This window comes from Thermobia domestica, chromosome 13 (genome assembly GCF_964235325.1).
Source record: "Thermobia domestica chromosome 13, izTheDome1.hap1.1, whole genome shotgun sequence".
Lineage (NCBI taxonomy): Eukaryota > Metazoa > Arthropoda > Insecta > Zygentoma > Lepismatidae > Thermobia > Thermobia domestica.
The window spans coordinates 115,661,710-115,678,333 of NC_137466.1; the positions used below are offsets into that span (position 1 = coordinate 115,661,710).

Here is a 16,624-nt window from a genome sequence, read left to right on the forward strand (position 1 = left end):
TGACGTTTCCATTAAACTAGAATCCGAACAATTACTCGATTTTAATCCAAGATCTTGTAGTTACAGCCTGAGATCTGGCAAACCGATGGAAGATGTCACCTCTGTGCCACAGAATGACCAAGTCTCCAGAGTCAAAATGAAGGAGTTTTTGAGCCTTTAGTTTGCTCATGATATTTGTATAATGTCAGTGAATTTAACTTAAAAGACAATAAAGAATAACAAAAACTGAGAAAAGAGCCAAGTCAAATCTGCCTCTACGTCAGAAATCTAGACACGCACTTCATGTCGTCAGAAGTGTGAGACACTCAAATTTCAGCACCATAAGTTGTCTTAAAGGCAACGATTGGTTCATGTTATAATGTTTTGTACAGATTATATGCACCATTTTACAGAAAAAATGGCTCGAAGCGTACTACAGATCCTCAATTAGGAAGGAAAAAAAACTTCTGGCACAACAGCCTTAGGCTGCAAGCCGTCTTGACGGATCTCCTTGCCGTTAATGCTGGCTTTCTAGATCGAAGTTTGCTACTTCTTTCTTTCAAGTAGCTTTCCAACTGCCCTCATGGCGCTAGGTAGACACCGCAATGGCATCATCGTCTGGTGAGTACGAACTGTTACCCATCTTCCCTCTGACCAGATCCAGCACCGCTTGATTTCGCTGATTTCACATGACCCGATAAATATTCAATGAATATATATGAACAAGTACTTTGGAACATTTTCACCTGTATGAACCAGGGGTCGCAAATCAATAGTTTCTGAGTAATTTGCACATGTGTGATTTCTTTGAAATTTGCCGCTAAGCGAGAGGTGCGAGCGAAAATTTTACCCTCACTCACTTTCACATACCGTGAAAAGATGAAATTTTACATACGTAATCCTGCACACCTAAATAGGTCATGTGGTAATTCACAGCTTGTAACTCTGCACCCTTGCTGTGTTATAGGTCCGAACGTGAAGTAAGGTGTAGTGGTCCAAAATCCATTACTACACCTCAGAAAGCAGCGTGGCAACATCGCAGAATTACATGCCCCTAGGAGATGACTGCGTGGTTGGGAAGAGGTGTAATGAAGATAGTATGTGGTCGAGAGAAAACGCAAACTATGATGGATTTCATGCCCAGGGTCGTACATCTGTCTGGCCAAGATTCGGGCAGTGAAGAGGTGCGTTGTTTTCCAGGAGGTGGACATCTTTTGTCCATGCCACGCTCTGGGATGTACAGAATCCCGCAACTCACGCAGCAGTGAAACATAGCATGGTATCCTTTGCCTGGAAAGCAAGTAGTAATATCCCATGCTGACCCCAAATAAAAGTGATCATCATTTTGGTCGCTCAGAGTTGAAAACTATTTCCTTTGATGGTGATACGTCTGCATGCTGTCATTGGTTTGACTAGTTTTTATGCAAGGGAATGACTCAAGGAAGGATTCGGACCCCAACTCCCGGGTCACATCGGTCTTTTAGGTGGGTCTACGATTCGGTAAGGAACCAGCCCTGGCCTTCTAGAAGGTACCATTCGGGCTTTCATCTGGAGGGAGTGAAGAAAACTAGGGAAAACATAGTCACACCAATGACAGCATGCAGACGTAACACTGCTGCGTGCGTTAAGGGATTCTGTACATCCCAGAGCGTGGCATGTTGACAAAAGGTGTCCACCTCCTGGAAAACAACGCACCTCTTCACTGCCCAAATCTTGGCCAGACAGATGTACGACCCTGGGCATGAAATCCGTCATAGTTTGCGTTTTCTCTCGACCACATACTATCTTCATTACACCTCTTCTCAACCACGCAGTCATCTCCTAGGGGCATGTAATTCTGCGATGTTGCCACGCTGCTTTCTGAGGTGTAGTAATGGATTTTGGACCACTACACCTTACTTCACGTTCGGACCTATAACACAGCAAGGGTGCAGAGTTACAAGCTTGAATTACCACATGACCTATTTAGATTTGCAGAATTGCACATGTAAAATTTCATCTATCCACGGTATGTGAAAGTGAGCCAGGGTAAAATTTTCGCGCGCACCTCTCATTAACCCGAGAAAGCCCATGCTAATTTTACCCTTAAAAGGCCCAAGGGGTGCCTCTGAGACTCCCTGCTGCATATACAAGCTACCTGAACCCACCGCGACCATTTGTATTTTCCGTCATTATAGGAAAGGCTAGTCACTACTTTGCTATGAAATTATTTGTTAATGGTAATAAAAAATTAACAGTATCAAATAATTAGAAAAGTACATACTTCAATAGGAGCCACAGAAGCACCCCTTGGGCCTTTACGTCAGTATAAAAAATAACCCTATTTTTTTCAGAGGTAAAGTAAGTAAAGTAAAAAAAAAAAAAGCTTAAGAAACGCAATAAGAGGGTGTATTTCACAGAGACAGAAGAATTCTACAGCTCAGGACACGGCACGAAATACCTATGAAGAATAATGACATTAAAAGTTGACCAGGATGCCTCCGAGGCACCCCTTGGGCTGTCTCGGTTTAAGCGGTAAATTTCAAGGAAATCACACATATGCAAATTACTCAGAAACTATTGATTTGCGACCCCTGGTTCATATAGGTGAAAATGTTCCAAAGTACTCGTAGAATATCCCCTTGCAAGGAATGCATCGAATTACCAGTCATCTTTTGTGTATATACATATTAAAATGGAGAGAATTAGTTTTACATTGTCAATCATAAGTAATAGCACATTTCCAACTTTACTATCCCCTTCCACATAATCTTTGTAATGAGAAACACAAGAACACGAATTAGCCTACATCGCCAACATTTGCTTATTATTGCATTTGAATTTATTGTTCCAAATAGGATTGAAGTTCCTGGTGAATATGTTTTCTCCATTCCGAGTAAGATTACAGATCACGTCCTCAACCAGATAAAGACCCAAGTGCGCAAAGGATGTGAAGACCTGACAAATAGTATTTGAAAATTACAAGACTATTTCTCTGGACTGAGTTTCGTGGGAAACTGTAGTGAAAACTTTTACGCTGAAGACACACAAACAGCTGAGAAATTATCAGTGTTCTCCTACTCTTTCCTCGTCGTACCTTCACATATTGCCTAAAATAATTTTATTCGACATTATAGACAATTTTGCTGTACAATAGTATAATAGGTTGAAGTTAGACGCCACGGCTTTTGAAAATGTGAAGAGGACACAACTATTGACAATACAATGAAGTTTAATATACCATCAACTTTATGAACCTAACGTAGGAAGAACAAATACAGTAATTTCTTTATAATGCTGGAATATGTAAGTGTTATTTTCTAGTAGCCAAATATGAATAGCCATCTTCATGATTAGCATATTAAATATCTTGAGAAAGAGCATTTGAGTAATATGCCAGAAATACATAAATTGGAAATTAAAAATTGTTGATCATCACCACTACAGGACTACAAAGACCAGTATTGTCAAATTGTGAAATCTGTTCTATACGTTCAATAGTTCTGTGTGTTTTGTAATGAACAACAACTTACAATGAACGAAATTAGGCAACTTTTTTTTTTTTCCACTATGGAATACAAGATGCCAGTTAATATATTTAACTTCCTACTTCCTCCGTTACTCTCTATGGGTATTAGTTCACATAATGTCTACTTTAAATGGTTCAACCCCCAAATAATATACCAATACATAACAATGTTTTTCACGTTATTTTTCATGTTTACTTTTAAAATTGCAGAAAATTTTGCTATACACGTAACAGATTGAAATACATGTCACGCTTTACAGAAAACAGCAATGATTACACTGGTCAATAGTGAAAACGCTTCTAAGATAAAAGTAACCAATTCTTACTAATTTTAGAGTATTGATAACGAATATGAAATTTGTTTTTGAAGATTGGTTCGGGTTTCAAAGAAATAAGTTACTACTGAAATGAAATCTTTAAGTTTTACGTCCCACGGTTATGCCGGTCAGGCTAAAGGAGACGGTGATGATGAGAGATGGGTGAAATGGTGGAATGAAGAAAGTGGGAGGAAACGGGAGAACCCCGAGAAAACCCACGAGCACGGTGTTTGTCCACCACAAAGTTCACTTGGCGGGAGCAGGGTTTGAACCCGAGACCCCAAGCACCAGAGGTGAACGCTCTACCACTGAGCCACCGCGCCCCCCAAGTTACTACTGAATACGCTCTGGTGGGCAAATTAAGGAAGAACAGGAACTATCTGCTTATTTCAATAAACTTCGTTGTTTGACGGTTAGTTTCATTGTTATCGTCACGAACATACGCAGGGGTGGGTCCTGCGGGTCTTGACCCCGAAATTCCGACTTTTTTTTTTTTTTTTTTTTTTTTTGTAATTCAGTCTAATTTCAGGTGCCATTTTACAAATTTTAATATAATTTAGCCTCAAATTGTCTTTGGACCCCCGAAAAGCTTAGGACCCCTCCCGATATAAATTTTTGCTTGCGTCTCTGACTATCCTTATTGCTTACACTTCATCGCTGACAAAGAAACATCAAATAGATCACGGTTTAGTTTATATTGAAAAGTATGCGAGAGAAAACATGTTATGTAAGGTTCTTTTGTAGTTACAATTTGCTATCCCGGACGTGGTCGTGGTGAGATATTGGGCAAGTGTGTGCCATTATTATTATTATTATTTTTATTTTCTCGTTCTATGATTATACTGAGCAGAAATATGTCGCGTAAATGTCTTTACAGTGCAGAACAAATTGTTGTTTTTAACGAAGTGAAACAAAAAGTGGAATGTCACGCCTATCATAAAGAAAGCCTATTATCAGTACTTTGGCAAATATTCCTTGAGATGTTCGTCACTGTGCCACATTCTGAATAACTAAAGGTTCCACAACCTCCCATACCTTACTCCAGTGTTTCATCCGACGAAGAGCAAAAGGCGGACAAAGTCGACACAGGTTGTCAAATTCTGCTGCAGATTCATCGTCTTCCACCGACTCTGACTTCACAAAACCAACATATTATCTATTCGCCAAATGCTACTCAACCTGAATTGAATTTCCTTTGAAAATTGAATGAAATGGCACTACATTTGAAAAATGGATTTTTGGACGGGAAATGTATTTTACCTTAAATTTCTCTCCTCTTATACACCATGTACCAGGGTTGGCTGGTTTAAACCAAGGTGGTTTAAACCAGCTGTTTTTTTTTTCTTTCTTCAAAAAAAACCAACTGGTTTAAACCAAAAAGAAAAAGAACGAAAAATGCTTAAATCATGTGAACTCCGTGGTGACGTTTCCACATATCAAACCTTCTGCATTAGTTTTATCTCCTTTTTACCTTTTAATCAAGAAGTTCAATGTTCAATTCTCGGTCGAATCATAACCCTTCTTTCATGTGTAAACCAAGTAGCGGTTTGGATGTCACTTTAAAGAGAAAGTCTTCTTTATAACCTCGGTCTTACATAAAGATGTTAAGCCTAAACATACGAAACGAAGCCAAATTGTATGTTTTTGCTTGCCTGAATACTTGTTGCTTTATAAAGAAGCAAAGGTTGCCTACATGTATTGATAGACATTGGCAAAATTTATCGACTGCCTACGTAGCTTCAAACATTAGCTTGGATTGGACTTCGTTTTAATTTTATTGAATGATATCTACATACTAAATTTGGAATTTAATACCTCAGTTTTAGCATACTGATTACGATACGCTGACCTTAGATTTTACATGCAAAGGAATAACAGGATTTGCTTTGCATTTAAAGTAATAACAGGATTTTCCCAACGGCTAACGCAGGAGTTTCCCGATTTATATGTAATTCTGTATAATGGTTTCACTTGTGCAACTATTTATCTATTTGTCCTGAAATGACTCTTGACAATTATATTAACTAGTATGTAAAGATCAGTACAACGTATTTTTATCAGGAGTCCTTCGTGAGTGAGTCGGCAGACTCATTGTATTTGTGGCAAATTAGTCCCGGTTTCGAGTCCAAATGGAGGACAATTTCTCTCGAATGTAAGCCGGGAAGCTGTTTGGATCCCGCTTTAAGCTTATAAGACCCCTTCCAGCATAACCTTGTCGTTGCATAATAACAGCAAAGTGAAACAAACTTATTTCTGTCCATATGTAGTATAAATACATAAAGCAAATTATGTAAACAAATTTTTTTTTGTTTGTTTGTTTGTTTGTTTTTCAATAAAAACCATGGTTTTTGCCAATCCTGTCATGTATTCAAGTGCATAGTACCATTTGCAAGCTTGGTTTATTCTGAAACGATTGGCATATAAACAAAAGTGAAGCAATAACTACGTAAGTGAAAGGCCAAATAGAAAATTCAAGAATGTAAAAGTATCAACACTACATAACCCATCTCGAACCAATCCGGAATTTTTATTTTCATTTTCGTATTCAGCATCCTAATTTGCATAAGACAATGTACTTTTCTTTTCCGATGTATGAAAAAAGTTAAAATTTGTTGTCCAGTGTTATTGTAATAAAACAGCACACTGGGTTTTCTTTTTTTTTTCCATCAGACACAACTATTTTTAAAGTTTTTCCTAGTGAACTGTTTCTTAACCTACAGAAAAATTTGTGCTACAAAATCTAGCACAAAAAACTGTACTAAAATCTATTAAAAGTACTAAACTTTAATCTGTTGCAGCTACTACTTATGATATCGCTAGTTTAAAAGTAAGGTGTAATCGATTTTGTCCTTTATTTCTTGAATATACTGTCCCTTAAACCTTGATGTAAGTTTGGGCACCTGGGGCTCGACCAAAATTTTCTCACTTAGACCCCACACCTCCTAAAGCCGGCCCTAAGAACAATGGCATGGTGAATATAAACATGACTATTCGCAGTTATCTATTTCCTTTCATTTTATTGTGTTACTATTTCGTAATTCACGTTGTAAGCATTTATCATCATATCCTTGAACTTAAAGGCCATAATTACCAAGAGTTACTTTCAATTTTGCTGTATGAAAAATTATTACAATCGACAGTGATCGTGTTGAAGTGTATAATACATTTGGAAGTTATTACTTTTTCAACATAAGAAATATAATGGGGTTTCAAGATTTCATTTTTACTGGAAGCTTTACAAAATTAGTTTCTTGATCATCTTGTATAAGTTCAGATTATATCCAAATGCAAGTTCAAGCACACTCACTAGGTGGGATAATTAAGCTAGTAGAGCAGAGGTAAAGTGGTCAGTTGATATACATGGATGAGGAAGACCACATATACAAGACACATAATTACGGCTTCATTACATAGGCGGTCACTTGCGTACGTCCAACTGAAATTCCTACCAAGAAAATACTCAGGTTTCTTACAATGTTAAGACATTAGATGCTTCATAGAGGATAATTTCCTGATTATAATACATATTGGAAGCAGAATAAAAATATTAATGAGTGTTTTTAAGTCTTAGCATACGGTAGCTATCGGGGCAAAGGACACTGTCCACTAACAACATAAATTGTCACGTTAGATCTTCTACTGGTTCACTCCTCAGAAGTTCCAGCTAATATGTAACGCAGTAAGCTAGAGGCATTGCATGCTCCGATTTTTAGCCCCCCTCACGTGACTGGTTTCGTAGTATGCTTCAGAGAACTTCTCCAACCCATAAACGGAAAGAACTTAAAATGATACAGATAAGAATTCAAATGTATAACGACATTTTAAATATCCCAAGGAAACAATGTGAATGTTTTTCTGGATCCAAATTAGAAAAAAATAATTATAATAATAATGAACCCTCATCGGCACTGCAACCAGTTTTAAAATTTGGCATACCCTGTCTTAGACAAACACATCACTTATGTCAAATTATCTTTAGAACATTTTACTGCAAGATTTCACTTCCTGATTTTATGAAAGTGAGCTACTAACAATTACGCGTTACTCGTAGTAATAAGAAGTGAATTCAAGCCATTGCTTATAAATTATTGCCTATATAATCACTTGCAAACCTTTCTTTCTATGGGAAAGGGAAGTATTTTACAAGTGGTATTAAAAGATGAAAAATTGCTCTATGGGCTATGAAAGAAAATAAAAGACAGCGCAAATGAATTTACACAGTTTTGAATCTTGAAAATGGACACTCAGAACTTACAGAATGCCTTAGGGTGAAAAATTACTAGAGAATCCAAAGAGAAATATTGCTAGAGGGATAATTCGCCGAGAGACCCAAAGGCGGTTTTGCCGCTACTGGAACAGTTGAGAAATATTTCTTACAACAGCACTTCAAATTACAATATTAATGATACTATTCTATATTTTCATACATTCCAATTATCCCCGAAAGTTTTAACATGATGCTACTTTCAATTTGAAATTGGCTAAGTGTTGTCAATTGCTTGCATAATAATTTACAGCAGTTAACCAACATGAATATGCAACTCTAGAATTTGATAATAGGCCATATATAAACAATTAATATTGATTCTACTATCGGATTACATCATGATTAAGAACAGCTTTGCCCCTTTAAAAGTATTTGTCAGCAAAAATTATATTTTAAAAATATGGTAACACCCGAGCAATACTTCGGAGTAAAATAATATTGGTTAAATATTTTAGTCCCCTCTGTATCATAAGGGATGAGCTAGCGGGTATGGTAGCAAGAAAGAGAGGGAAAGGGTGAAGGAAGCTACAGCTGATGGACGGTATCAAAACAAAAAAAAAAAAAAAAAAAAAGTACATGAAGACGAAGAAGTTAGCTGAAGACTGTGGAGCACGGAAGCTTCTCAGCTGAAGCAAGTGACCAGCTAATAATGACAGATTACCTATTATGATGATGGTGACGAAGATAACGATCCCCTCCAAGAAAAGTTACATATCTTATATAGTATAGTCACCAAAAGATCGACGTTTGCTAAGCTAAGCCTCTGACTTCCGAGAAGACAATTTTTCCATCTGATTTAGAAGCAATTTACAGAACATGACTATTACAATATTGCCATGCATATTCAAGTATAATAGTTTCACGTGGGTATTTAAAGACACTATCATTTTGGGAAAAGTAGTGCAAAAATTCAAAAGAAAGAAGAAAAATGATCTTGACATTTTATCAACTGGCTGGATTTCGAATTACCAATATACTACCTTCGTGATGGTTGTAGCTAATTCTTACGCATCGAGGAATTTACATACTCAAGAACTCTGAGCGAAACAATCTTTCGGATCAATTATTCGCTGACTAGTCAATGCAATACCCATTGAATTGCTTCGTCTTGTCAACAACGTTATTCTTCCTTGGTTTAAATTTTCCCTGCAACCTCAATCTTTGGTAGACATTTTCTTGAATCAGGAGGGTAAGATTACATAATACAGTAAAATTCAAAGCTATGTAGTAGATGGTCCTATCAGCAGGGCTGTCTACGCCAAATTTTAGTTTAAATGGAGTAGCCAGACAAAGAACGTGGAGCAGTGGACAAACATGATTTGAAATTAACGTTTGAGGCGAACGTTTCTACGTGGGCCAAGCACCGCCGCTTAGTATCCATCAGTTCGTCTTTCCGCCATATCAGATTTCAAAGAAGCTGCAGGTGGCTTATGGCTTACGAACAGGTAGAATACTCACCCTTGCAGTCGGACATAGATGCTGCCATCATATATTTAACTAAAGTAACGGAAAAGTTTCTGCACAAAAAACGGTATTTCGGTAGACAGAGTAGATGTATAAGGTTTAAAGATGCCGTAACTCTTGTAGCGAGATCTAAACGGAACATGGAACTGTGAAGAATAACGGTTTTGGTAGTAAGTAATATTGTAAGTAAGGATATCAAGTTCATGCGAAATAAAAACAACAACAGAAACAGCGGAAGAAGCACTTAGGATGAAAACTAGTGTTATTTTGTGGATCTTTCAATAGAGTTAAGAGAAGGACTCATCATATCTTCTCATACGGCAGTTCTCTACAAGGGGACAAAACACGACTGGAAGTTTTCAAAATGTATCGCAGACGTGAAAAAAATGTCAAAAACTAAATTGATCAAATGGAAAAATAACAGTCGGGTAAAGAAGAGAAAACTGAATAACACTTAAAAAAAAAATAATAATAATTAGCAGCAAAGTCTCTACTTTTTAACCAAAGAAAGTCTTGCTTTATTTTTTAGAATGTTTTGCTTTCAAAGATTTCAGAGATTTTCTGTTAATGTTTCTCCACTTAATTGAAATACACTTTCATCTTTTATAAACTCTTTAAAAAGCGAGACAGTCCGCAATTTGTTACAATTTTCGGATCAGAAAATCCGTTCTAATTACGTTCCTTGTATCTTTTGGACACTGTTAATTTGATTTTGAATATGTAGTTAAAAACTTACAGATGGAGCTTAGTTCTAATTTTCTCAAATATAATGAGTAATACAAGAAAAAAAATCTGTCTGAACACTATTTGAAAAAATATAAAATATATATATATATATATATATATATATATATATGATATGAAAATATGTCATCGAATAAATGGTGTTGGGGAAAGCAATAAAGTACAAGAAGCATACACAAATATTTAAGATAAAATCAATTAAAGAAGGTAATTATACACCGGTATTTAAAGACTGTGCATAATCTTATAATCGTGGAATGGTATTTGATATCGTATACCCATGTAAAAACAAATTATATTATCAGTAATAGGAATGAAAAAAATACTTACTTGTATCTTTCTTAGTCTTCTCTTTACTTCTGGATCGAGGAGTTGTTTTCTCCGTAAGCAGATCATTTTGGCTAGAAGACTGAGATGGAATATCAACTAACTGTTCACTACTAGTGTGGGCTCCATCTTGACTTGGAGTAGTTTTTACCTCAAGCGCGTCAAATTGTTCCCAAATTTTACGCTTTCTACTCGCTATACTAGCACCAATGCTGTTCTGGTTCTTTACATTATTCAATGCAAGTTTAAGTTCACTCGACCAAGGAAAAAGATCGGAATTATCTGAAGCATTGTCACTGCTTGACTCTGGACTAAGAGGAACTGACCACGCAGCAGTTTTGGCAGGACGAGGTCCACGAGGTGACGACACCTCGGATCCAGGGTTTGAACCCTGGGGAGTGTTCTGACGGCCCTGTGATTCCATTATGTCCGCGACGTCATTCAACGTGACTTGCAATTCTATCATTGTAGGACTGCCAGTCTTCAGTCAACAACACCTCGACCGTCCACGATACCACTTTCTTAGGAAGGACACCCACGTTTAGTGGATGACACTCCTGCTGCACAGTAACTGGCTCGCACAGTCTACCCCAACGACAACTTGTATGCAACATTACCACTAGCACTACTATACACTATTGCACTGAACAATGCATTCGCTGTTGTTGATTTCTACTGTCATTTGCAACTGTATCTACTGAAACTCAAGTCTCATTTATTCCATTTTAAAGCACTTTTTATTATTCAATCTGCATTATTCTTGACGTAATCACTGTATTTGTTTTCTTTTGTGCACTATGGGCAACTTCATACAGAACCTGAAAATAAAAATATTTTATAAAATTTTTGCAAAACATAATCCAACAGTATACTGGAGGAAAATACCTACATAATATTTACAAAGTGCATGACAAATACTTTCAATAATATTAAAATACATAATTCAATAGTAATTTAGTCGCTTTTTCATTAAAAAATGCAACTACTACAATCACCATCTATTTACAAAATATTTATTTCTTTTACCATTCTAACTGACGGATACACGAAATTGTAATAGCTTGTCTTAGCTAACGGCTCTCGTTTTATCATTACTTAGACATTAAAAGGATGAAACTCTTGCACAATTGAAATGCATCCCGTATTTTACGGAATGGTCCTTCTTCAAGTAGTAGAAGAGTAATGAAACATCTAAAAAAAAAAATAAGTAATAAACGAAAAGAACTATCTGATGCAGAACGATGCTGAAAACCTTAACTGAAAAAAAAAAAAAAAAAAAACGTGCATTTGATAGGACACAAAATAGTGCAACTGATGATGTTTAAGAGTCGTTCAAGTAAATAGTATGTGTGTGCTGAAAAATCTACAAACTATGATATTTTAATAGTTTGTACTTAAGGTAGAAACGTGACTGTAGATGCTCTCGTTAATGAACTCATTATACTAAAATGAGAAACTAGAAATATTAATTTGAAATTGTTGTATCAAATACATTCTAGAGTCAATTCATATGAAATGAGCCAATATGGGTTGCTTGAGGGAGTTTGCGTTAACTTATATTACTCAGGCCTGGTAAACCCTAGAATGATGAAACAAAATCAATTTTATTCAGGAATGAACAGTCTATCTAATGTCCAATACACATTTAATTAAGTTTGTATACGAAATAGTGCAAATCCACCTAAACCGGACATCGAAATTGACAAATCAATATGTTTTTCAGTTGACAAATCAATCAGTTAATATGTTATTCTGTGTGATTTTTAACGTCCCTTCACTTGTAGATAAATCTCAAACATGATATTTGCACAACAGTATAATATACGATAGTGGGTTTACCTGTCAAAATTTCAGTTTTTAAACTTTGTATCAACAAAGACAGAGTTAAATAAATAAATAAAAAAAAAAAGACATTGTAACTTTAAAGAAAGCAACTGGCCTATGCCATACTTAGATACTGTAGATTTTTTTTTTTTTTTAGATCAACATACCGTACATTGCTCATATATCACTCTTCCCCAATCACTCTTAAACATTACTCACTATATCAGTTCCTTCCAGTTTCAAGAAAACCACCGAATGAATGTAAGTTTTAAGCTCAAAGTTCACATACATGCATATGTTGTTTAAAAATAATTACCTTGGCACAAAGATTAAGAAAAATTAGAACTTTTGTTAACGTAAAACAGGTAGGACTAGTTCAAAAAATTCCATATAAATTTCGCTCTAAAAAAGAAACCGAAAAATCGTACTAATTATAATCGCATAAACAAGAGGTTAGCCAATTCCGACCCCAGACAAGAAATTCTAGTAAACAGGCAAATTTTAACGCTTACGCACTCAAGTGATAACAATATTACATTTCTTTAATCTTAATGGCCAGTCAAGGTACCAAGGACAAGAAACTGACCGAAGCTATTTCCACACAAGGAATTTTCCACAGATTTTTGTAAACCATACGAAGATTGGCTCTTTGCCAGACTATTCTTTCCTATCTGTCGAATTATTCATTCTCACGCCGATAAATATATCACAGAAGAAACACACATTTAATCCAAACTATTTATATTATATTCTTTGCCTCTAATCATAACAAAAAAAAAAAAAAAAATCATTCCTTTATTGCAGCAGATGTTAAAATTCTGTATTTAGCAAAACATTATTTGCCCACAAACAAGCTATTACTTGCTTTCTTCTGATATTAGGTAATTGAGCGCTTGTTACATCCCATAGTAGAACTTAACCTGACAGTTCCTCGAAACCTACAAATGGTCTATAAAAACGTAGGGTGCAGTCATAGGTTATTATTAAGTTAATTATACACATAGAAGTTTGTATTAAACATCAGGAATGATTAAATAATAGGGGGCAATCCATACTGTGATCGAGAAAAAAGAAAAATTGCCGCTCGACCTTTTCAAAACTAATTTTTTCATAAATGTTTATCCTATATTAGGGTACTTCAAAACCACAATTAATCATTTTTTCCAACATCCCATGGCGACGCAGCGGCTGCCGCCATTTTACATTTTTTCGATTTTAGACGTTTACGTTGTTTTGAATATCTCAGCATGTATTTGTCCTACCAAATTGAAAATTGCTGGACGTCTCCAACTCGTGCAGAGCTAAAACTTTGATCTCTTAACATTTTCGTCTAAAACCACCTGAAAAGGGCGAAATCAGGGCCTACAGTATCAACATTTTTGGACATTCAAAACATGTTTGGGAAAAGGAAACAACTGACGTAGAGGTCTGAGAGTTTTTGTGTGCATGTAGTTCGGGGTCATACGTTTGTAATTCACGTTCTTTTTCAGTTGGGTATTCAAACATGTCAATATATTTTTTGATACCTGAAATTACGATTTCACCATAGAGATGCCTACCGAAAATTTTGGATTATAACCGAATAAGAACACAGAAGTTGTCGCTCATTCATTCTGCTCCAAAAAACTAGCCCCCAAAAACTTCTGTATGTTTTGAAATCTAAAGGCTTGATTGTACGGCAGAAGTTTCCAGTTCAGAGATGCCCTTCGAAGTAACACTTTCCAATATCTAAACTATCCCTATCACAAAAAGATTTATTAGACGCTAGTGAGAATCAAAAATTGCAGTAGTATGTGTGAAAAGGGACGGGAAAAATGACACGTACTTTTGGTGTGCACTTCGTAATTTCCAAACAATGTTTGAGATTCTCAACCACAGTGCTCAATATGAAATTTGATTTCTTTTTTTTATCTTTTTTGAACTTCAATCTAAGAAAACAACAAGGGCAGATATCGAGGACCACTTATGGTTTGCAACCACAGTTTGAGAAACACACTTGTAGCGTACATAAGAAGGATATCAATGGTGGTGAATACCAATTCCTTTTTCACAACAAGTAGACAAAATCTTCATTAGGCATATTTATGGTGAACTCGTTATTTCGGGTAAGTGATAAATACAAGCGATAAAAATTAAATAACTGTCGAAACGATAAGGAAGTTGAAATAACGAAGAGTTCTTCACCAATAAACTATTGTTCTGCTTCTCCGATAGATTTGTGGTGGATACACACCGTGTGCGTGTGTTTAACTCCTCCTGAAACAAATTATTACTGATAAAAATCTGTTTCGTTATTAGCTTCTCTAAAAAGCGTTTTTTTAAATTGTAATTATTAAAGCACACGAAAAAAAAATAAATACATAAAACTAATATGAAACTAGTAACAGCTTGTTTCCACTTTCTAATCATTTTGCTCAAATCCAACAATCTGAAAACAATATTTAATTCATGACATTTTAACCAGTAAAATAGATAAATGCAGGCTCAAGTAATTCATGTCACAGATAGGGTTAGTGAGGGAATTATGAGACTGCCTATGGAGGGCAATTATGAGACACCCTTCACTGATTTTCATCCACTGTAGGGAAATACAAATTAAGAGTACAGGCATTTAGTAGCATCCTTCACAATGCTCTGTGTACATTTTTAAGTTTCAGTTTACAAAAATTTGGATGTACCAATTGAAGGGTAAGGGGAAAAACAAGGAATGTTCATATGTATGCTTTATCGAGTGCTTTGGCCTATTTCTTGGTACTATTTCACTGCGTGGAATAACGAATGGACAATAACCTTTAACTTTATTAAGTGATCGTTTGTGTAATTCAACCCTACTCATTTTGTACACGGTTTTCAATATTAAAAAGCCGTTTTTTCGAAAATGTAGTTTTGTGACATTCCTTCTTTTTATCCCTTACCCTTCAATTGCTTTAATAAACTCATTGAAAAAACTGGTTTTGGAATCAGAAATGATGTTGTTGATTATCTCATTTTGCTTATTATGGAGGGTAATTATGAGACGTATGCTAGATTAAAGTATTTGAGAAATAACTGGAATCTGTTTCTGTATCCTAGTATGTTAAGTTTCAAAAACGCTATACTATGTAGTTTAGGCAGTCCTATAATCCTGTTTATTAGTAACTTTCAAAATTGTAAACCTACATTTCCAGGCCTTGAAAAATCCACTTGCCTGCTCGCCAGGGGCGAGTACTTTTTTATACTTGGCGAGTAAAGACACTGTGACTGCAAAAGAGTTTTTTTTTTTTTTTTTTTTTTTTTTTAAACTTGCAAACAAGATTTTTCAAGCCCTGTACATTATTTTGTTGAAAATAGCCTAGGTTGCATATCAATATACTAAAACATAAAGAAATAGAAGTAACATCAGTTGTTTTTCAGTGAACAGCCTAAAACTTGTTCTAAATTTGTTTCATAAGCCTGTTTTGCAACCTGAAACTATCTAATATCGGCTATTAGCCTAAAGGTCTATTACAGTCAACTCACAAAAATGTTAGAATAACATTATAGCCATTTCTACTTTCTTTCTTAGTTATTTTCTTCTAACTCAGCCAAATATTTGTATATCTTTATGTAAAAAACACAAAATAACGAAGATTTCTTTCACTCACAATTGGACTCCTTCATACCTCAGTATCACATACAGAAAGCTGGGGACAACAGATGTCTCATGAATACCCACCCCATGTCTCATAATTACCCTTTTGGAGGGAAATTATGAGACAGCACAAATTTGACATTTACTCAACTTATGAGATGACACGAAATTTCTTGGCAGCAAATTGTTACTCTATTGGCACCATAAACTGTAGCCTAGGTTAACTACTTTCAAACTAATGTAACCTGAGTAACGTGGAAAGGTTGTGAAATCTGTCTCATAATTACCCTCACGACCCTGTGTTTTTCTAATAATATAAGAATGATTTTTAAAAATACTTTCCATAATATATTTTCAGTATAAGAATTAGAACAACGCATGGTATCGGAAATTCATATCTGCAAACCAGGCTTAGCAGATCAGTAGAATTAAGGTTTCACACATTTTGAAACGGCTCTCTACTCATATTGATCATCTTTCTCTTATCACCTCAACTGGGCTTGAACATACTCAAAATAGTATTTCATTTCTTTAATTGGAGTATCCGTTTATATAAAATTAAAAAAAAAGAAAAAAAAAGTCGG

The 16,624-nt window shown here is 35.5% G+C and overlaps 1 protein-coding gene across 3 annotated transcripts in view; it reads right to left on the reverse strand.

Annotated features, from left to right (window-relative positions):
* Positions 1 to 16,624, reverse strand: part of gem (transcription factor CP2 like gemini) — a 402,232-nt gene that overhangs the window by 365,641 nt on the left and 19,967 nt on the right. For all 3 annotated transcript variants that reach the window (XM_081736308.1, XM_081736307.1, XM_081736306.1), the window contains exon 2: positions 10,610 to 11,424. In XM_081736308.1, coding sequence (XP_081592434.1) covers positions 10,610 to 11,072 — 463 coding nt within the window. In that variant the 5' untranslated portion in view covers positions 11,073 to 11,424. The remainder of the gene's footprint in view (positions 1 to 10,609; positions 11,425 to 16,624) is intronic.